Here is a 27,182-nt window from a genome sequence, read left to right as displayed (position 1 = left end):
GAGTAATCTTTGGTGAAAATTTCAAATTTCTAACATGATTTTATGAATATTATTTACAATATCCCCTTTTTAAAAAAATACCATTTATTTAGTGTCATTTTGTTTAGTGTTACAGGAAATTTTAGGTTAATTGTTAAAAACAAAAGAAAAGAAATCCAAAGTTCCCAAAGTAACAAGGCCGGAAATAAGAATTGTATGATCCAGACATGCTGGGTGCACTTTTTCGAGCAGAGGGAGGAAGAGGTCATGTCAGTAGCTCACACAATAGATCCTGAGAAACCACAGGGTTGAGAATGGTGTAGAAACTGGAGGTTAAGCTCTCAGCCCACCTCAGGCAACCAATCCTTCAGCCTTGACAGACCATTCATGAGTGAATAGGTCTAGAAGAGAAGGGGCGCTGGGAGGGACCATCGTGCCTAATTTTACATCAAGTTGCCTCCGGCTTTCAATCTAGCAGGCGGCTGAGGGTCGTGGACCCCCCTCCCTCTGTGCCCATCAGCCCTCCAGTCCACCTGCCCCATAAACAGCTCAGAGCTGGCTCCAGCTTTCCCAGCTGCCTTCTCCCTCACAGCAGAGTCCTCAAGGACAGGTGTTAACTGGTGTCCTCAAGAGGTGCAGGAATTTTTTTCCAGCAGTTGGTAGAAACCAGACACTCTTGAAGTTGGTTGTCCTTCCTTCTGCAGAGTTCTCGAGTGGCATCTCACAGCAGAGGAATTTGCTTCCACACCTGATGTCCCTTTCAAACATGGACTGGGTCCCATCCCCGAGGTCCTAGCAGCAGATCTCCCACAATGAATAGCTCTCGGGAAGAGCTCGAGAAAGTAGTATTTGTAATTCAAATCCATTTGTCTAGAGCAATCAGGTAGTGACATACGATGGCCTCATCCAAGGAGAGGCCTTTAATATTTTCCATAGGAATCAATCTCAAATCTTTTGTGACTATCTCAGAGAGGCCGGCACCCTGATTGTGGTTTAGGCAAGGAAGACTGTGTGTGGTCCACCATCGACTGTGCTATCCAACCAAGTCCCTCTGCTTTGGAGTGAATGTGTCAGTCACTCCATGCACGTCGTCACCGTCAGTGTCTGAATCAGAGTCCATTCTTGGCTCCACTGTCATTTCTTTAACCAATACCCTGTCAACGACCTTTTCACATCATTTACTGTTTTTCATTTTGTAAAAACTGTGACATCAGTTGTAAAAACACTTTTGAACACTTTAAAAAGTTGTTTCTTTAGAATAAACTTATAAAAGTGCCTCCCCCACACCAAGGGGGGCGGGACTCTTGCTACCAATTAAAGATATTCTGGGTTTTGGTAATGATTTCACTTCCTCAATTGAACATTAGGTTAGTTTATCACTTCCCCTAATGGTAAGGAGAAAACTATAGGCAGTTCAGAGACCACGTTTTGGATGTGATTCTTCTACTTGTGAGAAAATAAGCACTCTGCTTTGTGAGTGTCCTATTTCAGTACAAGGAACTTTTGAAAACAGTGATAGATATGGCATAATATATATTTAGTGATAGTTACTTAGTGTTTTTCATTGTATTTTCCCCATCTTACTATTTTAAGCATTATGGAGAGATAATGAAAATTATTGCAGCAGCAATAATAATCTCATCGTTTTCTAAGAGCTTTCTAAATTTTAGCTTAATTACCATTAGTGTATGTACCATGAATGAAATAGGAAGCTTATTTTGTATTGATATGTTTGTAGTAGAGACATGTGGTTTGATGTAAGAAGACTAGTAGAGTCCAAAGACCTGGCGAAAAGGCTGCAGCTTACTCATATTTTTAACTTTTTCCTTTACAGAATCATTACAGCTAATGAGTTAATTAATGTTTGTAGAAGTGCCTAGTACAGTTGTCAATGGGTGTAATTCTTATAATGGCCTATTAAAATGTTAAAAGGTAGCATATTCTCAAGGAAAAGCTTTTTTGTACAAAATTTAGTCTATTTATACAGAATTAAGGCTCTTAGTGTGAAGTAGATGTATAGGAGGTATCAAATGCAGTGTTTATAAACCTAGCAAGTGGTGTTGTTTATTGAATTATAGTTGATTAACAATATTCTGTTAGTTTCAGGTATACAGCACAGTGATTCCGATATATATGTATATGTGTGTGTCTGTTATATAAATGGGGCTTCCCGACTGGCTCAGACTGTAAAGAATCTGCCTGCAGTGCAGGAGACCTGAGTTCAGTCCTTGGGTTGGGAAGATCCCATGGAGAAGTTGGAGAAGGCAATGGCACCCCACTCCAGTACTCTTGCCTGGAAAATCCCATGGGCGGAGGAGCCTGGTAGGCTGCAGTCCATGGGGTCGCTAAGAGTCAGACACGACTGAGCGACTTCACTTTCACTTTTCATTTTCATGCATTGGAGAAGGAAATGGCAACCCACTCCAGTGTTCTTGCCTGGAGAACCCCAGGGACGGGGGAGCCTGGTGGGCTGCAGTCTATGGGGTCGCAGAGAGTCGGATACAACTGAAGCAACTTAGCAGCAGTAGCAACAGCAGCCTGGAGAAGGAAATGGCTACCCATTCCAGTATTCTTACCTGGGAAATTCCATGGACAGAGGAGCCTGGCAGGCTATAGTCTATGGGGTCCCAAAGAGTTGGACGTGACTGAGTGACTAATACACATACACACTCACTCACACACATGCTCCCATGTACACACACATTCCGTTTCAGATTCTTCTTGCAGAATATTAAGTGTAGTTCCTATGTTGTACAGTAGATCTCTGTTGGTTATTTTATATCTATTAGTGTGTATATGTTAATCCCAACATCCTAATTTATCCCTTCCCCTACCCCGCTTTCCCCTGTGGTCACCAGAAGTTTGTTTTATGTGTCTATGAGTCTCTTTCTGTTGTGTGAATAAGTTCGTTTTAGATTCTACATATAAGCAGTATGATGTAATACTTGTCTTTGTCTGACTTATATCACTTAGATGATAATGTCTAGGTCCGTCCCTGTTGCTGCAAATAACATTATTTCATTCTTTTTTATGGCTTACTAGTTTTCCACTATATAAATATTCCACATCAGATGCAATTTTTAAGTGTAGTCAGATCTATGAATCTTTTAAGCCTTCTGAGTTTGTTGTAGTTCAGAGAGAAGCCTTTCCAGTTCTGAGTTTCTTGAAAAGTCTCTTGGGATTTCTTTTTGACTTTCGTGGATTCGTTGTCCTCCATTAAATTTTTGAACCTTTGGGAATTTCTGCTTGTATAAAGTCTGAAGACTGAATTGAACCTTATTTGTTCCTGTTGGAGACACACTTGGTGCAGTCTTTTCATTGTATAAACATACAAGTTAGTCTTTCATTTCAGAAGAAATCATGGAATGTCACTTTACTGAGTACTAGCTAAACATCTCCTTTGTTTCACTTAGGTTTATGATAATTGTGAAGAAACAAAAGACCTGTTGCACAAAAAGCACATGCTGCAGGATGAAATTGCCATGCTAAGACTGGAGATAGATGCACTGAAAAATCAGCACCGGGAAAAGGAAGAGAACTATTTTGAGGACATTGAAATTCTCAAAGTAAAGAATGATGATCTTCAAAAGGCAATAAAACTGAATGAGGAATCATTAACAAAGACTATATCCCACTATACAGGCCAGCTTAATGCTCTGACAGCTGAGAATACAATGCTAAACTCTAAGCTGGAGAACGAAAAAGAAAGTAAACAAAGACTGGAAACCGAAGTGAAATCCTACCGTTCTAGACTGGCTACTGCCTTACATGATCATGATCAAGGTCAGACATCAAAAAGTGATCTGGAACTTGCCTTCCAGAGAGCAAGAGACGAGTGGTTATGCTTGTGGGACAAAATGAAGTACGATGTGCCTAATCTAAAAGATAACAACGAGATGCTTTCCCAGCAACTATCTACAGTGGAAAGTGTCTTCAATAAGCTGAAAATCAAGCTGCATCACATGAGAGAGGATCTTAGAGAAAAGACTTTGATGTTAGAACGTGTCCAGAGAGATCTAAGCCAATCAGAGTGTCAAAAGCAGGAAATTGAACACATGTATCAGAATGAACAAGGCAAAGTGAATACATACCTTGGAAAGCAGGAATGCTTAGAGGAGAGATTATCTCAACTCCAGAGTGAAAACATGTTGCTCCGACAGCAACTGGGTAATGCACAAAACAGAGCCGAAAGTAAAGAGAAGACAGTCATTAGCATCCAAGACCAGTTTCAGCAGATAGTGAGAAAACTTCAGGCCAAATATGAGAAACAAGGTCTGATGCTGGAGAAAAGAAACAAGGAGTTAATCAAGGAATGGAATTATTTAAAAGAAAGAATGTATTGGTATGAAAATGAGAAAGCAGAAGAAGTGAGCATCCAGAAGGAGAAATAATTCTCAGATTTCCTGAAAGAAAGTTCAAAGTGATTCTTGATTCTGGCTAAATGTTGAATCTAGTTGAATATAAAAAATACACAGGCTGTGAATCTACGGTCTCTAAACCAACCTAAAAGCATACCTTGTATCCACCAAATAAAAATTAAACCGAAGAAATCCTTTACTTTGAGTAGGGACATCGTGTCATTTATGAAATGTTAAGAGATGTAAATCTAAATTGTTAACATAGACAGGTACTAGTAATTTATTCTTTATTAAGGTAATTTTAATCTTTATGTTACCACATTTCAGTATCATGATGAAACAGATAAATGAAATGCTCAAATCTGAAGTGAATATTTAAAAATGAAGCTTAAGTTACTTGGATTATCTTGATAGTCAATTCCAGGTTTCCCAGAGGCTGTATTTTATATATCGTACTTTGGCTTCAGTAGCTTGTCATATCTTTTTGTTATATTTGTTGGTACAATTTTATTTTTATTCATGTCACTTTGAGTTAATATGGGAAACATTTTAGCCTTGAATCATTTATTCTTTAAGCCTCTTAACTCTTCATGTGCATCTGCTGCTGCTGCTGCTAAGACACTTCAGTCATGTCCGACTCTGTGCGACCCCATAGACGGCAGCCCACCAGGCTCCCCCATCCCTGGGATTCTCCAGGCAAGAACACTGGAGTGGGTTGCCATCTATTTATCATCAGTTCTTCGGCACTTAGCTTTCTTCACAGTCCAACTCTCACATCCATACATGACCACAGGAAAAACCATAGCCTTGACTAGATGGACCTTTGTTGGCAAAGTAATGTCTCTGCTTTTCAATATGCTATCTAGGTTGGTCATAACTTTTCTTCCAAGGAGTAAGCATCTTTTAATTTCATGGCTGCAGTCACCATCTGCAGTGATTTTGGAGCCCAAAAATGAAGTCTGACACTGTTTCCACTGTTTTCCATCTATTTTCCATGAAGTGATGGGACCAGATGCCATGATCTTCGTTTTCTGAATATTGAGTTTTAAGCCAACTTTTTCATTCTCCTCTTTCACCTTCATCAAGAGGCATTTTAGTTCCTCTTCACTTTCTGCCATAAGGATGGTGTCATCTGCATATCTGAGGTTATTGATATTTCTCCTGGCAGTCTTGATTCCAGCTTGTGTTTCTTCCAGCCCAGCGTTTCTCATGATGTACTCTGCATATAAGTTAAATAAGTAGGGTGACAATATACAACCTTAACGTACTCCTTTTCCTATTTGGAACCAGTCTGTTGTTCCATGTCCAGTTCTAACTGTTGCTTTGGTAAATATTTAATGGGGTTTCCATTATGGTGGACTTCTGTATGCTCATGAAAATGATGATTTGGAAAACTATACATTAAGTTATTACAACCTGCTATATTATTTCCAAGAATTTCACACTCCACAATACTAGTAACACTTTCTCCTCTGTAAAATCCTAGAGGATAAGTTAGTCCTTATAACACATCTACATCTCTGCAATATTAAAGGAAATAATAGTTCAATATTTCTTTAAAAGCGAGGTGTACAGGACCTCAGCTGCTGAGCTCTCGTTCCCAATCCACTTTCTGATGCTTTAACTCTGATTTCACTTCTTTGGTTTCTGACAGCTCTTTTTGTAGCCCACAAACCTTACTTTTAATTCTATAAAATTCTCCTCTAAGTAGCTCACAGTGGCTTCTTTGGCTTCATTGAAAATCTACTAATCTTTCATGCAAAAGAACTGTATCCTGAATTTTCAACAAGCTAACAGAATCTGCATGATGAAGAAAACAAAGATAGAAACAAAAAAAAAAATTTGAGGAATTTTTGAGTATAAAGGACTGTGCCTTTCACATTCACTCATCCACGCACTGAACAAGTATTAAGGGTCTATAATGTGGAAGACATTATTCTAAGCTCTGCAAATAAAACAGATGCCCCTGGGTCTTGTTTAGCTTGAAGTCTAGTAGGAGACAAGGACAAATAAAATAATTATGAACTCAGATAGATACTCTAAGAAAAGAGAGTTCTATGATCACATAACAGAACTTGACATAGACTGGGTCCAGGAAAGATTTCCCTGGGGAAGAGATTTCACACTGAGAAATGAAGGATGAGCAGGAAGTAGTAAGTAGAGTAGGAAGAACAACCCTGTGGACAGTCTCCAGCTGCCATTGTGTTTTTAACCAAGAGAGTGAACAGCTACTGATCTACCTTCCTGAGTGCAGCGAGCAAAAACAACACCAACACAATACATTAAACAATGATTTTCATGACAAAGGATTTCAGGGAATGAAAGACAATGATCCTGGAAACACATGAGGTTACCCTAAGGAATGCCCCAGCTCACTGCCTTGAGAGAATTTCCAGGCCCAAACATGAGGAGAAGGAATGGAAGCTGAGTTAGCCAGACTCCCTGACAGGAGATGATGAAGCTGGCAGTCTGGTGAACCAAAGTGGGCAGAGATCACAGATCAGAACCGTGGAGAGGAGAGAGTGGAACAGAGAGAAAAAGGACCTTGGAGATCTGAGGAGGAGCCCCTCGGGAATTCAGCAGAGGAATGAATAGAGCCCATCTGGGAGAAACCATCTGAAAAGACTACAGGGACCTGTGACTGGTGCTCACTCAGTCCCAGGAATTCTATTTATTCTCATGAGCCAGGCTGGAAAATTCCTAGGTACCAGCAGAATGAACAGGGTAGTCAGCAAGGTCTTGCCTCCAAGGCAGGAAATAATCAGCCCTAGTACCAGAGCCCCTCTGGATGCACCTAACAATCATGAGAAGCAAGAGCACAGAAGGATCTCTGGAAAACTCTCAATATTTGGAAACTAAATCATACGGGTCTAAATAACCCTTGGATCAAAGAGGTAATGAAAAGAGAAAGTACAAAGTATCTTGAACTGAAGGAAAATGAAAACGTTAAGACCAGCAGACATTTTAGGGAACTAGCAAGCTGATTCTAGAATTCATGTAGAAAGAAGGGTGAAAACTAAAACCAGATGGAACCAAACAATTGTGACCTTTAACCACCCAGCAAAGAGGGGCAACAGTTAGGCTTGAAGCAAGAGGGTAGCATGATGAGACCTGAATGTTTAAAAATAGTCAATAATTACAGTTGCTGCACAGACCGAGGTGCTGCCAGGTGGAGTGGCAGGGAAAGAAGTCCTGAGATTATTTCAGTTACTCTAGGAGGAAAATGATGCTGACCTGATCGTGAGTGAAGGCACAGGAAAGAAGAAGAGTCAACAGAAGGTACAGAGAGTGAGAGTATCATAGGCCTGTGGCTCAGAGTATACACTCACTTTCATGTCCTTTTAATGCAAAACAAACTTCTGAGATGCACAGCAGTGTAGCATATCCCTGGCTCTAGAGCAGTACTGACAAGGTGTGCATATATCACTCCTCTATACACAGACAGGCTTTCTGTTAACATTTACACTGCCGTCCTACCTTTACACCCCACGTTGAGAGGTTCTATGCAACGTGGAATTCGTAGAGTAAAGCACGTCGCCATCATCAGAAACAGTCTCAGACGACTGAGTTAAGTCATCCAGTTCGTTCACGTAATTAATTTATTCTTTGACCTACACGTAAACAATACTGTTTCACAATGTCCTTAAAATACGTATAAATACACCAAGTGTACAGAGGTGATAAGTCTCTGTATCAAAACAAAAACAGACATTTCTTAAGAGATTTTTATCAAAAGGATAACTTTATCAACAGTGTTTCTAAATGATGTGTTCAAAGTAAGCTTCTCTACAACAAAGGAAGATTTTCTTTTTTACCACTATTCCTTTGACAAAGTATTTTCGACAAGGATAATATTTTTGAAAGTTTTTTTTTTTTTTTTACTATACCTTCTTCTTTTCATACGGTGTTTTCCTTGCAGGCTTAAAAGAACAAATTATTTTTTCAGGCTAATATTAAATATTCAAAAATACAAACAATACCTAAACTTTTCTTTTTTATATAAACTCTTTGCATTGGCAAGTAATTATCTATAAAGCATGCAGAAATAAATAAGAGCTGCATTAAAAGACAGAAAATATATCAGTAATATTAATAAAGTATTAAAGTTAGATCCAAGGAAAAGGAAAAACATAAAGTTATTGCGTTGTGTGATAGGAAACAGTATACCAGTGTTTTTTGCACCTGTTCTTTTCCATAAGAACTAACTTTTATGGCAGTACGACCTATCTGGGAGGTATTCCTTCAGTCCTTCTGAGAAAGAAATCCATTTGAATAACCAAGATATTAGCTTTTTGAGGACGTCTTATGCATCAGCCATGCATTATTAGAAGCACCTGACATGTCCTAAAGGCATTTTCATCCCCACAGTCATTCTGGGAGATAGGTATAGGAAGAAATGGAGCACACAAAGGCTGAGGAACTTGCCCAGGCCCATTCAGCATGTCACCAACAGACCCAGAATTCAAACCCAGGAAGTCTGGCTTCAACACTGCTCTTCATTGAAAAGTCTTTTTAAGTAATATGACAGCAAATGAATCTTTAGTATTATTTCAGGTCTAGCTATGGCTATAAATGATGATTTCTGAATCTTAAAACATATTTCTCAAAAATTAAAAAGACTTCAGAGGTAGGCAAGCCTGCAAATCTACTGTCAATAAAGTTTTGTTTTCTGTAAAGAAATTCATCAATAGGCATTCATTAACCCATTCTGCTGTTTTTTCATGCATGTGACATACATGTATTGAGCACACAATATGTGTTAATGACATGCTTAGTAAAGGAAGCACGGGTTTTGTCATTTATATCTTTATCATGCAAAAGGAATAATTTGTGAAAGACTGCTAATAATGGTTTTCTATTGAATATAAACAAAATCTTCCCCCTTTCCCTGGAATCTATAAACAACTATGAAGTTAATATGATGTGATGTTTCAGAGCACCTTACAAAATCATAGCTACTCATCATGTTACTATCAACTAGAATCACCAAGGAATGGCCATCATCATATCCTATTCAGTATAGCCTAAGTGTTTGTAAATTCACAATTATGTAATTTTTTGAAAATCTATATATGATAGAATTAACTTAAGCAATCATCTGCATATTCCATTACATAGAAATATTACACTTCAGAACCAATGAACAAGCCCTTACCATAAAACTATACATGAACAGAAGTAGTATGTACAATTAGTTCACTGAAATAGTTTAAAGATAATGTCATACAATCAATATGCTTTCTATTATTGGAAATGCAAACAAGACTAAACTAAATAAACACGCTGTCTGCTAGCTCATTTCCAATAGCATGCTGCTGCTAGTGCTAAGTTACTTCAGTCATGTCTGACTTTGTGTGACCCCACAGACGGCAGCCCACCAAGGTTCCCCGTCCCTGGGATTCTCCAGGCAAGAACATTGGAGTTGGTTGCCATTTCCTTCTCCAATGCATGAAAGTGAAAGTGAAGTTGCTCAGTAGTGTCTGACTCCTAGCGACCCCATGGACTGCAGCCTACCAGGCTCTGCCCATGGGATTTTCCAGGCAAGAGTACTGGGGTGGGGTGCCATTGCCTTCTCCCTCCAATATCATACATACTCTAAAAGCTCCCTTAACATAAAACAAGTAGCACCTGTGAACTCCACACTCCTCTTCAGTTACCATCCAATTCTTCATTGCCTGTCCCAGTAACATTCCCTACTGAATGTTTATGTGTATTCATTACAGTCCAGCTTCCAAGGGGACTATTTACTGAAATGACTTCCGGCCAAAGGCACTGGTCCTCACCTAAACCTTTCAGCAGTGTTCGTCCACTAGATTTGACCAACCTCTTGACTTGGCCTGAGCACTGTATAATGCTGCTCTCTTTCCAGAAGAAGTATTCAGTGCTAATATTTCTTCCCCTACAAAGAAGGAATCTGGAGAATGTACCTGTTGTCACCCTAATCCACTTCCCTTAAAATGCTGTCATCATTCACGTGCAGCAGACCACCAGTCAGTGAATCGGTCTTTTCAAATATTGGTGCAATCACACGTTCTTCCGGTGTCCATTTGTCATCGTTCTTTTTCTTTACTTCCTTCCTGTGCACACCAGGATCGCTACTTTAAAAAGTCCACAAAAAAGCCAATGTTTTCCAATAATTCAGCTGATAAAGAATAAAAACCAATTCTTATAAAATTCCAACTCTTACCCATCTTAAGTCATTGATTAATTCACAAGACAGTTATAGAGTACCAACCATATGCAAGAAAACAAATTCTCCCTTCAAACACAGATATAATTATGATACAATATGATATATACAACTTGACAAATGAAAGTGATAAGTGAAATAAGGAAGGATTTGCAGAAGAAGTGAAGAGAGAAGGTCATGAGAAACAGAAAAGGGAGAAAATCATTCTACTTGGAGATTCGAATGTGAGCACAAACATCAGACACAGGGCATCTGGGTTGTTTCCGAGGAACCTGGAAGGAAGAGCACAAAATACATGGAAGAAAATAGAGAGATGCATCTGGAAAGACACTGAGAAGAACCTCAAGGGCTACCCTGAAAACCTGAAGTCCACTGGCTAAGTGTCTTGACTCTTAGACATGGGAGTCATAAGTAGATTTACACTATATATTTTTTTGCTTCTAAATACAATAATGGTGAATTTAGGGACTTCCCTGGTGGTCCAGTGCTTAGGAGTCCACCTACCAATAAAAGGGGAAGGCATTCCATTCCCGGTCAGGGAAGATCCCGCATGCCATGGTGCAACTAAACCGTACTCCACAGCTACTGAAGCCAGCACCCTAGAGCCTACTCTTAGCACCAAGAGAAGCCACCACACTGAGAAGCACAAGCACTGCGGCGGCAAAGACCCAACGCAGCCAAAAATAAAAAGAGAATTCACAGATAAAAACCACACTTAATTTAGGCGGTATTTGAGATGACATGAGGCACATATACCATGAAAGAAGAAACCAAGGAAATATTTGGCCAGGGGAGGAGAGCTCACTTTTAAACCACCTGCATGATGCGGCAACAGCAGCATCACAGCTGAAAGACCGATGCCTCATAGGTTCTCCTGCCACCATCAGCAATTTGGCCTTCCTTCATGGACATACTCAAAGTACTAGGAGAGAAAAACCTGCCAGCCAAGAGTACTCTTTCCAGAAAAGTTGTCTTTCAGAAATGAAAGAGAAATAAAAACTGTCCCAAACAAAGCAAACCTGATGGAGTTCCTCACCACTAGTTCTGCCTCATGGGAAATGCTGAAAGGAGTTCTCAAACTGAAATGAAAGGATGTTCATCAGTGACAAAACAAATTTAAATATACAACACATTGATTAAGGCAAATATGCAATCAAATCCAGAATACTTCAATATGTAACATGCTGGTATGTTAACAAAGGAACTCTAGTAATAAGGCTAAAGGACAAGAGTATTAAAAATAACTATATCTCTAGTAAAATATAAAATCTGTACATCACAAACATTAGCTTAAGTTAGAAATTATTTTATAGGAACATAACAAGGGATGTGCTGTTAAATACTGATATAGGATTACCTATCAGAACCCTCATTCTGCATAGCAGGAAACTCCTGGTTGCTGTTTCCTCCACTCGTTCTCTGCTGAAACAATCCACTCTCATCAGCAGCATAGCACATGTTCTCTGATACTTCCACTTCACTACCTTTGTGCTTCTTTTCTTCTTCAACCTTTGATGGAAGTTTGACACTAAGAATAATTGCTATGTATTGATTATAAATATCTTTGTTTTCAATTTTATTATTTGACTCAGTGCTCACCATGAATTTAAGTGATAAAAATATGTTTGTGTTTATTTTAATTTTATTATTCATATTCAGTCTTCCCCATATGACTGGCAGAGACAGAGAAATAAAAAGACAAAGACACAAAATCTGTCCTCTTTGGTCTTTACTACCTGGATTTTCCATTAAACAGCCGGATGTAGAGGATGTGACACCTTCACGCCTCAGAAAGAAAACATTCTTCTCTCTGCACTAAAGCTATTCTTTCCCCTCTGCCTTTTACAATTCTTTTTTCACTTGGATCCGGGAGATAGTAAAAAAGTGACGGTGTTCACTAAATTAAATGAACCAGAGTTTACCAAAACACAAGGAGCAGAATGAAACTGAGGAGTTGTTAGTGTGGAATTCTGGAATATAAGTAATGCTTCCCAATTCCACATTCAATAACCATCAAACCTTACAGCTAGAGGGTATAGAAATAGTTACCTAATATTGCCCCACTATTTACCAAAAACACCAATGAAATTAAAAAAAATGTTCAAGGTTTTGTTTAAGGCCCCTAGACTGGCACTGCCTAGCATTTTATGGCACCAAAAGAGATGATACAATTCTGGAACGTTGAATGTTATGTATTACCAAATGAATTCATCAGATTAATCAGGTAAGTTAAAAGCGTGAGTTTGGCACAGTAACTCAATGCCTTAGTTGGGGGTAGGGCTCATCTCCTTTTTTTTTTTTTAACAGGAGAATACATAGAGGTTTTTTTTTTTTTTGTCTTTTTGTCTGTTGTTCAAACTCAAAGCACCTCTTATACAAAAGAGCAAACAAACAATTTAAAAAACCTATTACTGAAGAAAGAACAACCTCACAGCATCTCAGAACTCAGTCTTCTCCTTTGTACATAAACACTTTTTTTTTTTTTTCTTTTTTGCTCAGGGTTTATACTACCTATGGGCTTCCCTGGTGGCTGAAATATTAAAGAATCCACCTTCAACGCGGGAGACCTGGGTTCAATCCCTGGTTTAGGAAGATCCTCTGGAGAAGGGAACAGCTAGCCACTCTGGTATTCTTTCTGGCCTGGGGAATTCCATGGGCAGAGGAGCCTGGCACGCTACAGTCCAAGGGTTCACAAAGAGTTGGACATGACTGAGCAACTTTCACACACACACACACAATCTATGTAACAAAATCACACATGTCAAAACTTTCTACATTTTAGTAAACAGCATAATGGAAAGGTCTGTCTCAAAAGAAACATCTGAGAGTGCTGATTAAAGCATACATGGCAGCACATGTATTTGTTATTAATAAGATCCTGAAGTGGCCATGCTGGAAATCTAAGTGCCCAGCGACTGCGGAAAGCAGGGAAGATGACACATATTCAGCCACAATGAAGAGATTAGAGGGAACACATGTTCATGTCCCAACTCTCAGTCAGTGCTTTCTTCCCATTCTATGGAAATATAACTCATATTTAACCCAAAAGAGTTAAAAGGGAAAAAAAAAAAAAAAAGATGCAAAACCCTAGCTGATTATTCTTCTTAAGCAATTTCCTTGGTGCTTATTCTGGCTCAGACGCTCACATGGTAAATAGCTAAATGAGTTTCCCAGTCCATATGAAGACTGATGGAGAAGAATTAGATATAAGAATTGATTGAAGGACAAAAGCCATGAAAATAGTTTCCTGAATCCCTGTTATTGAGATAATAATTGATTTCTACACAATTACCTCTTTGGATGACCCCGCTTTATTCATAAATGGAAAATCAAAATGGACCACATCATCAAGAAAGAGAAAAACCAAAGCAAGAGAAAATGAGAAACTCTTTTGGAAGTTAAATTTTCTCTTTTTCCAGAGCCAGCAACTCTACTTGAAACATGTCTATTTCATTCTTAAACCTCTGCATATCCTTCTCTAATTCTTCATTTACATACATTTCAGATGCGCAGTGACTATTAGGTGGAGAAGAATTCCCATTTTCTAATTCAGGTTCCATGCTTTTAATGTCACTAGCGCTGCAATTATCTGCATGCAGTGGCTTCTGGAACCAGTCCTGTATTGCTTTATTTTTCAGATCAGTATTTTAACAACAGCAAGGGGAAAGTGAATTTTTATTTGAATTCTATATTTCATCTTACCAGAGTAGACAAGCCACAGACTAGAATGACATGCTTGTCCCATGTCTAATTTCCGATTAGTTTGATCTTGCCTCATATTTTGTGACATTTGCATATAAATCTCTTGGTCTTTCACTTCAAATATAGCTACCGGCTCCCCTACTTTTTTTACTTTCTGTATCATTGTAAAAACGGTCCTCAATTTTCATAAACACATGTTCAATGTCTAGTTGATCATTTTCAAAGTCTACTTTATTTTCAGGGAAATAAAGCTTTGAAGATGACTGACAAGTCTATCCAAGGGACCCAGAGTTTACAGACCACGGAAAAACATTTTTGAGACTGGGTTCTTTTTGTTCAGGAAATGCTTGGAATACTAGAGAGACAGATACTCCAAATGCATCTTTTCCCTTACAATCAGGTGTATTATTTGTGAGATTAGGAGATATTTCCTTTTGGTTTGCTCCTTCTTTAGGGTTATCACATAGTGGATCTTCCTGAGGAGAAACGGTAATTTGGTATTCCTCACAAAATTACACTGAACTTCCGCTTTAACTCGTTTGTGATGGGTGTTAACTTATCTTTGCATTCTAATTTGCCTTGTTTGATACACATTTTCTCATACAGTACTACACCAGATATTGAAATTTACAGTTTTACATACCTGTGCATGGTTATTCTCATCTTCATCAAGTTTTTCTTGTTCTTCCTCTGTTATCATTTCCAAGTCTAGTTCTTTTGACAGATCTGCATGTTTAGTTAATATTACTTAGAAAGTTTAGATAAAAGACATAATCCTCATTTAAAACAGAGATCTAAAACATTGTATGAAATGACAGATTAAATCAATCTTTTTTTTTTTTTAATTTCCCCTCTTGGTTACTTGATTTCAAAGCACCTATGCCAGCCCTCCGTTTGTTGTACTGGTGAAGGGGGAGGGAGAAACGCGACCTAAATCAATCTTAATCCTCGGCTGAATATTTACTTCTTTAAGAACTACTTCCAATGATCTGAAAACTTCAACAAACCATTTTGGAAATACCAGATGTCACCAGGTTACAGGCACACAAACAGCTCAAAGATTCAGTCAGATTGATCCAAACAACAGTGAACAAAACAATCAGAAACCAAGCAAAATACAGGACAGACATATAAAGTCACCATACATTCTCCTCTCTACTTCATAACAGGACCTTTTTAACAACATGCCAAGCATCAACTGCAACATTATTCATGGTTTACAAAATTCTTCTTACTTTTTAGCTTTTATCAGTTCCTTCATCTGAGATGCTTCCCTCTACTCTTCTGACAGATTACTTTTCATCTTTTAAAGTTCAACCTGCTTCATGAAGTTGTCTTTGATTACTGCCATCTTTCCCCTGATAAAGAGCTACGCCTTTCCTTGTAGCTCCCTTAGTACTTTAAAGATTTTTCTAGTGTATCTTTCTAGATTTTCCTAGTGATAGATATAGATCTGAACTGTAAATTATTTCTTTACATGTCTAGCCCCTTGGTTCCTAGACTGCAGAGGACAGCTCTTAAAAGTCACCTCAGTATATATAGCATTTATTATTATTATTGGAAGATAACTGCTTTACAGAATTCTGTTGTTTTCTGTCATACCTCAAAATGAATCAGCCATAGGTACACATATTTTGCCCCTTTTGAACCTCCTTCTCATCTCCCTCCGCATCCCACTCCTCTAGGTTGATACAGAGCCCCAGTGTCTCTTATTCAATAATTATTTCTCCGGTTTCCGCTCAGTACTAGACACGGGAGTTTCACAAAAAAATGTAGAAAAGGTGTCAGGCATGGCTTTTCTCGAGATAATACCTGAGTGCAGACTTACACAGTTCAAGGGAACAGAGGGCAGGAGAGGGAGAGCATTTCAGGCTGTAGCAAGATGGGGAGAGAAGCACACACACCACAGGGTAGATATTTGTCCAAAGTGAAGGGATGGGACTGACAAAGGTCTTGGCATCCAGTCCTATCACTTTGTGGCAAAGAGATGGGGAAACAATGAGAACAGAAACAGACTTTATTTTCTTGGGCTCCAAAATCAATGCAGATGGTGACTGCAGTCATGAAATTAAAGGACACCTGCTCCTTGGAAGAAAAGATATGACAAACTTAGCATATTAAAAAGCAGAGACGTTACTTTGCTGACAAAGGTCCGTCTAGTCAAAGCAAAGGCTTTTCCAGTAGTCATCTATAGATAATGAGAGTTGGACCAAAAAGAAGATTGGGCACCAAAGAACTGATGCTTTTCAACTGTGGTGTTCGGAAAGACTCATGACAGTCCCCTGGACTGCAAGGAGATCCAACCAGTCAATCCTAAACAAAATCGGTTCTGAACATTCATTGGAAAGACTGACGCTGGCGCTGAAGCTCCAGTACTTTGGCCACCGGATTCAAAGGAGTGGCCAAAGGATAAATAATAAAAGGTGTCAGCACAAGGTAGACTTTGCCATAGAATCTAATTTGGAACCATCAGAAGGATGGTAAGGCCATGCCCAGGTGATCCACAGCTGAGTGCTCTGGGCTTCTGCATTACCTTCTTTGCTTCCTCTGTTTCCTGGCAGCTCCGACTTGCATAGCTCACAGAGCGAGTAATTCCCTACGGGGAACACCACTACAGTCTTCATCTTTATTTTATCTATTACGGTCTTCTGTTCAAATTCTGTGGATGCTGACTGATTTTTGGTCATTGAGTGGGATACCAACGCTTTGACAAGTCTCATTATTGAGGCTCAAAGCAGCAGAAGCCCAATTTGAAAAATGTGAAAACAAAGTCTCCATTTATTAGAATGTGAGAATACAAGTCTGACTAACGTGTACAAAGTCTTTCTTCAGAGAATAAGTTCCATGCCCTCCTTTCCCCTGAAACTCACTAGTCCTTCACAGCTTACAGTATCTCACACGTCACCGTCATTCATGAAGAGATGTAAACTAGTGTGCCTCATTTCTTCTCCTTTTTAATTGCCTAGTATTACTGATTTTGATTCACTCAACTTCTATTACATATTCTGTATCCCATAAGAACTTAACCAATAATTATTTTTTCAACATCAGTTCAGTTCAGTTGCTCAGTTGTGTCCGACTCATTGCGACCTCATGAACTGCAGCATGCCAGGCCTTCCCGTACATCACCAACTCCTGGAGTCTACCCAAACTCATGTCCATTGTGTCAGTGATGCCATCCAACCATCTCATCCTCTGTCATCCCCTTCTCCTCCTACCCTCAATCTTTCCCAATATCAGGGTCTTTTCAAATGAGTTAGCTCTTTGCATCAGGTGGCCAAAATATTGGAGTTTCAGCTTCAACATCAGTCCTTCCAATGAACACCCAGGACTGATTTCCCTTAGGATGGATTGGATGGATCTCATTGCAGTCCAAGGGACTCTCAAGAGTCTTCTCCAACACTACAGTTCAAAAGCATCAATTCTTCTGCATTCAGCTTTCTTTATAGTCCAACTCTCACATCCATACATGACTATTTTTCAACATACAAATATATTATTAAGAAAATGTATATCTACCTTATTTTACACTTAATCATGCCTTATAATACTCTGTGCTATAGAGACCATGGTTTAAAAAACACTTTAAATGAATGCTACTACTTTAATTAATGTTACAAACCTAGACAACATTAAAAAGCAAAGACATCACTTTGCTGACAAAGGTCCGTACAGTAAAAGACACAGTTTCTTCAGTAGTCATGTACAGATGTAAGAGTTGGACCATAAAGAAGGCTGAGCACCGAAGAATTGAGTCTTTCAAAGAGTGGTGCTAGAGAATACATCTGAGAGTCCCTTGGACAGCAAAGAGATCAAACCAGTCAATCCTAAGAGAAATCAATGCTGAATATTCACTGGAAGGACTGATGCTGAAACTAAAGCCCCAATACTTTGGGCACCTGATGTGAATAGCTGAATCACTGGAAAAGACCCTGATGCTAGGAAAGATGGAGGGCAGGAGGAGAAGGAGACAGCAGAGGATGAGATGGTGGGATAGCATCACTGATGCAATGGATATGAACTCGGGCAAACTCCGGGAGATGGTGAGGCACAGGGAGGCCTAGAGTGCTATAGCCCATGGGCTCACAAAGAGTTGGACCCGACACAGCAACTGAACACCACCACCAATGACAACTTCTTTAATTACAATGAGATGATCTTTCCTCAGATTATCAATATCTTCAGAACTGATTTTCTAAGCCCTGGATAGACATCATAAACTTATATGAGACATGATAGTTTTGTGGGTGACCAATTGTTTCCACGTGAAAATAGGATAAGTCTAGGACCACACTGGATCCAAAGAGCACAGAGCACCATGAGGGAAGAATGAACGCAACACAGAAATATTTGCTTAAAAAAAAAAGGTACTCTCAGCTCTAAATTTCTTAAGAGAAATCAAAGAAACAAGCAAGAAATGTAAAAGTGAAACTTTAAACCCCGTGTCAACACAAGGGTCCCTTTATCATTTCACATCCAACCATGCCAATGGTTTAAAATGGTGGTTCTGTAGTGTGCGCTGAGAATTCCTGAAGTCCAGAGACCCACTGGGCCAGGGGATCCAAGAGGTCAAAACTCTTTTCACAACAACTCTAAACGTTACTTCCATGCTCAATTATGTTTTGAGTGCACACAGGAGTTCTCCAGAGACAGGATATGTGATATCAGAACTCTAATGACGAATGGAATTAGCCATTATGATTGTGTGTGCCTGTATTTTTACCTTTTTTAGTTTTATTTTCCAGGAGTCTCTGGCTGAGGCGAGGGTTGGAGGTGGCCTGCTGCCTGGTCAGGGTCACTAAGTGGAGCAGTGCATGCATGGGACCTGTTGAAGGAGGTGCCATTATCTTCATTACCTCCACCATGGTCTGGCCTCAGGTCAAACAACAGGGAGGGAACACAGCCCCACCCATCAAAAGAAAACTGGATTAAAGATTTACTGAGCATGGCCCCGCCCATCAGAACAGGATCCAGTTTCCCCCTCAGTCAGTCTTTCCCATCAGGAAGTTTCCATAAGCCTCTTATCCTTATCCATCAGGGGGAAAGTAGACTGAAAACTTCAATCACAGAAAACAAACCAAACTGGTCACATGGACCACAGACTTGTCTAACTCAATGAAATTATGAGCGAACCATGCCATGAAGGGCCATCCAAGACAGACGGGTTATGCTGGAATGTTCTGACAAAACATGGTCCACTAGAGAAGGGAATGGCAAACCACTTCAGTATTCTTGCCTGGAGAACCCCATGAACAGTATGAAAAGGCAAAAAGATAGGACACTGAAAGGTTAACTTCCCATCAGCAGGTCAGTAGGTGTCCAATATGCTACTAGAGGTCGGTGGAAAAATAAATCCAGAAAGAATGAAGAGATGGAGCCAAAGCAAAAACAACACCTAGCTGTGGATGTGACTGGTGATGGGAGTCAAGTCCAAGGCTGTAAAGAGCAATACAGCATAGGTCCATGAATCAAGGCAAATTTGAAGTGTTCAAGCAGGAGATGGCGAGAGTGAACATCGACATTTTAGGAATCAGTGAACTAAAATGGACTGGTTTGTGGTTTAGGCCATAAGTCGTGTCCTATGCTTCTGACCCCATGGGCTATTTGTAGCTCGCCAGACTCTTCTGGTGATAGGATTTTCCAAGCAAGAATGCTGGAGTGGTTGCCATTTCCTTCTTCAGGAGATCTTCCTGACCCAGGCATGGAACTCGGGTCTCCTGCATGGCAGGTAGATTCTTTACCGACTGAGCTACCAGGGGAGCCACCAAATGGACTGGAATGGGTGAATTTAACTCAGATGACCATTATGTCTACTACTGTGGGCAAAAGTCCCTTAGAGCAAATGGTGTAGCCATCACAGTCAATAAGAGTCCCAAATGCAGTACTTGGATGCAATCTCATAAATGACAGAATGATCTCTGTTTGTTTCCAAGGCAAACCATTCAATATCACAATAATGCAAGTCTATGCTCTGACCAGTAATGCTGAACAAGCTGAAGCTGAACAGTTCTATGATGACCTACAAGACCTTCTAGAACACCAAAAAAAGATGTTCTTTTCAATATAGGGGACTGGAATGTACAAGAAGGAATTCACGAGATACCTGGAATAACAGGTAAATTTGGCCTTGGAGTACAAAATGAAGCAGGACAAAGGTGAACAGAGCTTTGCCAAGAGAACGTACTGGTCATAGCAAACACCCTCTTCCAACAACACAAGAGATGACTCTACACATGGACATCACCAGATGGTCAATGACGAAATCAGACTGATTCTGTTCTTTGCAGCCAAAAATGGAGATGCTCTATACAGTCAGCAAAAATAAGACTGGGAGCTGACTGTGGCTCAGATTATGAACTCCTTATTGTCAAATTCAGACTTAAATTGAAGAAAGTAGGGAAAACCACTAGACCATCCAGGTATGACCTAAATCAAATCCCTTAGGGTTATACAGTGGACCTGACAAATAGATTCAAGGGATTAGTTTTGATAGACATAGTGCCTGAAGAACTATGGACAGAGATTCGTGAGATTGTACAGGAGGCATTGATCAAGTACATCCCAGAGAAAAAGAAGTGCAAAGAGGCAAAATGATTGTCTGACGAGGTCTTACAAATAGCTTAGAAAAGAAGAGAAGCTAAAGGCAAGGGAGAACAGGAAAGATATACCCACTTGAATGAAGAGTTCCAAAGAATAGCAAGGAGAGATAAGAAAGCCTTTCTCAGTGGTCAATGCAAAGAAATAGAGGAAAATAACAGAATGGGAAAGACTAGAGATCTCCTCAAGAGAGTAAGAGATACCAAGGGACCATTTCATGCCAAAATGGGCACAATAAAGGAGAGAAATAGTATGGACGAGAAGGAAATGGCAACCCACTCCAGTGTTCTTGCCTGGAGAATCCCAGGGACGGGGGATCCTGATGGGCTGCTGTCTGTGGGGTCGCACAGAGTTGGACACGACTGAAGCGACTTAGCGGCAACAGCAGCAGCAACAGATGCAGAATATATTAAGAAGAGGTGGTAAGAACACACACATAAAAACTCCAGGTTCGATGCACGGTACTGGATGGTTGGGGCTGGTGCACTGGGACGACCCAGAGGGAGGGTAGGGGAGGGAGGAGGGAGGAGAGTTCAGGATGGGGAACGCGGGTATACCTGTGGCGGATTCATTTCGATATTTGGCAAAACCAATACAATATTGTAAAGTTTAAAAATAAAATAAAATTTAAAAAAAAAAGAAAAGATCTTCATGATCCAGATAAGCAGATGGTGTGATCCTTTACTTAGAGCCAGACATCCTGGAATGCGAAGTCAAGTGGGCCTTAGGAAGCATCACTACGAACAAAGCTAGTGGAGGTGATGGAATTGCAGTTGAGCTATTTCAGATCCTAACAGATGATGCTATGAAAGTGCTGCACTCAATATGCCAGCAGATCTGGAAATCTCAGCAGTGGCTACAAGACTGGAAATGGTCAGTTTTTCTTCCAATCCCAACGAAAGGCAATGCCGAAGAATGCTCAAACTACCACACAATTGTACTCATCTCATACGCTAGCAAAGTAATACTCAAAATTCTCCAGGCCAGGCCTCAAAAGAACATGAAACGTGAACTTCCAGACATTCAAGCTGGATTTAGAAAAGGCAGAGGAACCAGAGATCAAACTGACAACATCCACTGGATCATGGAAAAAGCAAGAGAGTTCCAGAAAAACATCTACTTCTGCTTTATTGACCACCCCAAAGCTTTTAACTGTGTGGATCACAACAAACTGGAGAATACTTAAAGAAATGGGAATACCAGACCACCTGACCTACCTCCTGAGAAATCTGTATGCAGGTCAAGAAGCAACACTTAGAAATGGACATGGAACAACAGACTGATTCCAAATAGGGAAAGGAGTATGTCAAGGCTGTATATTGTCACCCTGCTTATTTAACTTATACGCAGAGTACATCATGCAAAATTCTGGGCTGTATGAAGCACAAGCTGAAGTCAAGAAGCCGGAAGAAATATCAATAACCACAGATATACAGATGACACCACCCTTATAGCAGAAATCGAAGAAGAACTAAAGAGCCTTTGGATGAACGTGAAAGAGGAGAGTGAAAAGGTTGATTTAAAACTCAACATTCAAAAAACTCAGATCATGGCATCTGGTCCCATCCCTTCATGGAAATAGATGGGGAAAGAATGGAAACAGTGACAGACTTTATGTGTGTGTGTGTGGGGGGGGGGGCTCCAAAATCACTGCAGATGGTGACTGCACCCCTGAAATTAAAAGACGTTTGCTGCTTGGAAGAAAAGCTATGACCGACCTTGACAGCCTATTAAAAAGCAGATACATTACTTTGCCAACATCAGTCTGTCTCGTCCAAGCTATGGTTTTTCCAGTAGTCATGTATGGATGTGATAGTTGGACTGTACAGAAAGCTGCAAACCAAAGAATTGATGGTTTTGAGTTGTAGTGGTGGAGAAGACTCTTGAGAGTCCCTTGGACTGCAAAGATATCCAACCACTCCATCTGAAGGGAATTCAGTCCTGAATATTCATTGAAAGGACTGATGCTGAAGCTGAAACTTCAATCCTTTGGGCACCTGATGTGAACAACTGACTCACTGGAAAAGACCCTGATGCTGGCAGAGACTGAAGGTGGGAGGAGAAGGGGAAGACAGAGGATGATATGGTTGGATGGCATCACCAACTCGATGGACTTGAGTCTGAGTAAACTCCAGGAGTTCTGATGGACAGTGAAGCCTGGTGTGCTGCAGTCCATGGGGTCACAAAGAGTCGGACACGACTGAGCGACTGAACTCAACTGAACTCCCATATAGTAAACATCAATAGACATAAACAAAAGTTCCTTGGAATTCTCAATACTTTTTAGAAGTATAATAGGATCCTAAAGCAAACAACTTTCAGAATCACTGTTTCAAAAGATTATGTCTATCCAATAGTCATTAAAGTATGATTACTTCCCCTACTTCTAATAATCAAAGACACCACAAACTCACACACACACACAAACACATGCACATACAAACACACACAGCCTGCTCATCAAAACATCTGACTGGCCTACATTCATCTGTGTAACGATACTATAATGAAACAATTATAAGCTGAAATACAACTGACATATTAGCAGGTGAAGTTTTACTCTAGGGAGAGGTTAGAATTCAAACAAGCATTTTTGGACATTGGAAAAACCTTAGAGTCTAAAATTTAATCTCGGAGAGTTCCTGAGAAGTATAGAGATTCCAAACTGAGAACTTCAGAGTGTCGAAGCATATACAGAAACATGTTGAGATGAAGCTTACAATTTAAAATTTTTTGTTCTTATCCTTGTAAATATCTTTTATTTCAAAACACAGGTATCAACAATAACATTTGCTTTATGTATGTACAATTCTTCAATTAAATTTGCAAAGAAAATATTAGAAGTATGAAGACTGAGCATTTCAAATAGTTCAATGTCCCTCTTTCCAGAGTTAACTGTGTACTGCAAAATTTACCTAACTGGATGTTTGTATATCCTTCATTCTGATTGTTTTATTAGCAACAGTCTCTCATTCTGACTGCTGGGTGAATGGGGTTTGGAAACAAGTTGATTACTAAATAATGTACATAGGAGACGATCCACAGTTCAGAATTCAAGATAAAATCATAAACGTTTTTACCTTCACGTTAGGATATTTGCCAGGAGAATCTAAAAGGAAAAAAGTGACACAAAGTTAATTTCATGTAAATATGAAAGCCAGCTGTACATTCATGCAGAGTCAGTACTGAGCAGAATCCTTGCACTCAGCCTTGGCATTGAATACATTCAATTTTAGTGTCTTGTTTTTAGGGGAATCTTAGGACACTGGTAAGACAGACATAGGAATCCACTAAAGATAGTGAAAAGGAAATATTACATTTAATTGCCACAGAATTATTAGAAACTAAAAATCTTGCATGTTTCAAAATCAGTGTAGTATTTATTAAAAGTATTTCTAGCATTTAGGGAAGGAACCCTATTAATCTGTTTGGCTTCAAATTTAGTTTGGTTTGGTACATCATGCTAATGCTTCAAAGTATTTCTATGAAACTACTTTAAAAAGAATCAGCTATATTTTTAAAAAAAGTCAATGCCTCCTTTTTCAAATTAATCTATTTTGAATAACAAATACCAGCACAACATATATCTTTGATGCCTAAGAGTACTCGGAGGGGCTGTGGTTTCCCCTACTTCTAGCACCCCTCCCACCTCCAGGATTATCTGGGGCAAAAATGATCTTATCTCTCTTCAGGGCAAATACACTGAAGTCATCTAGAAGTTCTCTCAAGTGTCCTCATCAACTCCAAACTCACCTCCCTAAGGCTTTCCTTTCCTCCCTTTGTCCTTTCACTAGATTTTCTCCTATCCAAAGGGTAGTAATCTCTGGATCTGTGGACTTAAATCTTCCCCCTTGATATCCTTTCTCGTCCTTTCTATGGATCATCCCTACCTGTGGTCTTATTTACAGACTGGGGCCTGGTGGACTGGAGTCGACGAAAAGAAAGCAAAAGAGAGAGACTAATATTCCCTGGGTTACGTGGAAAACCAATAAAGCCCTTGAATAGGGCTTGTACCTCTCACTAAGGCAAAGGGCGTCCTCTCAAGGAGGTCTTGGAAGCCCAGGCAGGAAAGTGAGCTTGGCAGGCCTCCATGCTCCAAAGAACTAGCCAGAGAGACAAAGAAAGACATGGGAGAACCAAGTCTCTAGTGGAACAAGGGTGCATTATTCATGTTTGTGTGAGTTTATATATCGTTATACAAGGAAGCTTTAGGCAAAAAAATAAAGTTAAGAAAAGAAAAAAGCCAGATGTATAACAATGGTCACCAAGGAAATAACAAGGAATAGCAATCGCCACAAGGCCAGAAGACAATCCATATCTTGAGTAAAAGGGTCGTGACTAAGCAGTTTTACTGTAGGGTAAAAGTTACTGAAGGAAATCCATGTGTGCGTTCCATCCCATGACCTCAGTCCTGGGAACAGCGTGCCACTCCACTTGTTCCTGTATACCAGGAACTGATAAGGAACAGAGGGTTCATGAGAAACAGAAAACAACATACTGGAGTCCTAAAGTTGAACATTCCTTGACACCTACCATTTCTTTCTCCCTCTTTGCTTAGCAATGGTATCTTACACCTATAACTGCTACTTCAACTCTTTGCTTCCCTCTGGCTATAAACACGCTCAGAAAGAAACACAAAATAATGCTTTTCCTTGGTCCTGTTACGTCCTGCACTATCCAACGCTCTTCTTTCAGATTTCTCTATATGCAAGGCTACACCCTTGCTACTCTGAGAGCTTGTTAGAAACACAGAATCTCAGACCTCCTGCTCAGCATGTGCACTTCACACATGGTCCCAAAGAGACTAATTAAAATTTGAGAAACTCTGGTCTACACGGAGTCTGCTTCTACATGACTTCAACTTAATTCATTCTCCAGAAATCTCAGCCTCCGTTTCTTCATGCAAACACGTCCCCACAAGCTGAAATGGCATTAGAAGTTGGAAACCTTCCAGTGGACTGTGGGTTCCTTGGTCTCCCCATCATGCCCCCTGCTCTCTCCTACTTTTCAGCTCTCTTGTTTTGTCCCATGTGACACCATGCTGGAAAGCATAAACATTTCGTATGATACCAATTTGCACACATTACAGCTGAGCACCTATGCCCACGCTCCCCCAGAGGATGACACACCACTCTGCACGCCCAGGGACCGCAGTTCTGAACGTCTTCCTAATAACGAGTAAACAGGAAGAGGCAAGAACTTTGCTGTTCTTCTCTGACAAGTTTTGGTGCCAGAAGCTCACTTCAAATTCACCGTCCATGTCAAATACTCTCCCTTTATCTAAAGACCTTCATTACTTATTGCCCCCTTCCCCCACAGATCTGTGCTTCCTTTTCTTCATTTCCTCCCTGTACACTCTGCCTCTCTCACCCTTCATTCCCTCTTGCCTCTTATTTCTTGACTTTCCTTAGGTCATAGAGTATCTTGAAACAACTAATAATTTGTTTTTGGTCATGTGTCACATGGAATCTTAATTCCCTGAGCAGGGATCGAAACTGCACCACCTGCATTGGAGAGTCCTAACTAGACAACGTATTAAACATTGGACTGAGAAATAAGTCTAAGAACTAATAATTTAGCTCCTTAAACTAGATTCTCAATGTAATCTGTGGTAGAAAACTGATAAGATACATAATTGCTGTCCTTTTCTCATGTTTTTCTCACTACCCATCCGACAGGTGATTTTCTTTGCCTATTAGAATGTATCAGCATTCCCATTTTCAATCAACATTCTGTCAAATGATTTTTCTGTAAAATACAGTTCTTACCTTCTACTTGTCCATTCAATGTATTTTTTTCCTCTTACACCAGCAGTTCCAGGTAAATGATCCACATACTTCTGTGGAAGGCTCTCAGAGATACTCTGCTGGAATAGATGATAACAATGAGTTGCATGAAGTTTTCCTAATCACTTTTGAAGAAATACCCTACTTTTAACCTGGTTAAGACAGGTTTTGCCAAGATCCCACAGTTGCTCTAGGACAGAACCAGGATGCTGAATTCAAACATGGTGCTGCATCACCAAGCAGTCGCTGCCACATCTAAGAGATCAGGCCCTTCTTATCTCCTTCCATAGCTGCCACCTTCAAACAGGGCACCATTACTTTGTGTTACTTCAAGTACGGCTGCCATAAAGGTACTCGGCCTGTGCTACTTAAGCTATGCAAAATGGTTTGCACTTACTAAAACATCACTAAAGCTTACTGCTGTTATTATAGCCCCACATATTTATTACTATTTCCCATGCTTTTGCTTCTCTTGACATGTTCCTTGCAAATCAACTTGACAATCCAAATGTAGCAATACTTTCAAGCCTCAAGCACTATCTTGTCAATGTCGATTTGGGAAAAAAAAAA

General features: G+C 39.8%; 1 protein-coding gene and 1 long non-coding RNA gene across 6 annotated transcripts in view; one reads left to right on the top strand and one right to left on the bottom strand.

Moving 5' to 3' along the window:
* The window catches only part of LOC133248635 (ankyrin repeat domain-containing protein 26-like), a 73,274-nt gene extending 65,073 nt beyond the window's left edge, over nt 1-8,201 (top strand). Inside the window, 1 exon segment of the mRNA XM_061419018.1 lies at nt 3,393-8,201. Within this exon segment, the coding sequence (XP_061275002.1) occupies nt 3,393-4,403 (1,011 nt within the window). The 3' untranslated portion in view covers nt 4,404-8,201.
* Nucleotides 8,202-15,078: 6,877 nt separating this feature from the next.
* LOC133247109 (uncharacterized) overlaps nt 15,079-27,182 on the bottom strand; it is a 48,092-nt gene continuing 35,988 nt past the window's right edge. For 4 of the 5 annotated variants that reach the window (XR_009736259.1, XR_009736255.1, XR_009736256.1 and 1 more), the window contains 2 exons: nt 26,595-26,692; nt 15,079-23,935 (listed from right to left, as the gene is read on the bottom strand). This is a non-coding gene — a long non-coding RNA (uncharacterized LOC133247109). The remainder of the gene's footprint in view (nt 23,936-26,594; nt 26,693-27,182) is intronic. The other variant, XR_009736258.1, reaches the window with a different exon arrangement.

Source organism: Bos javanicus, chromosome 5 (genome assembly GCF_032452875.1).
Source record: "Bos javanicus breed banteng chromosome 5, ARS-OSU_banteng_1.0, whole genome shotgun sequence".
NCBI classification, from domain to species: Eukaryota; Metazoa; Chordata; class Mammalia; order Artiodactyla; family Bovidae; genus Bos; species Bos javanicus.
This window is presented reverse-complemented; position numbering and strand designations above follow the sequence as displayed.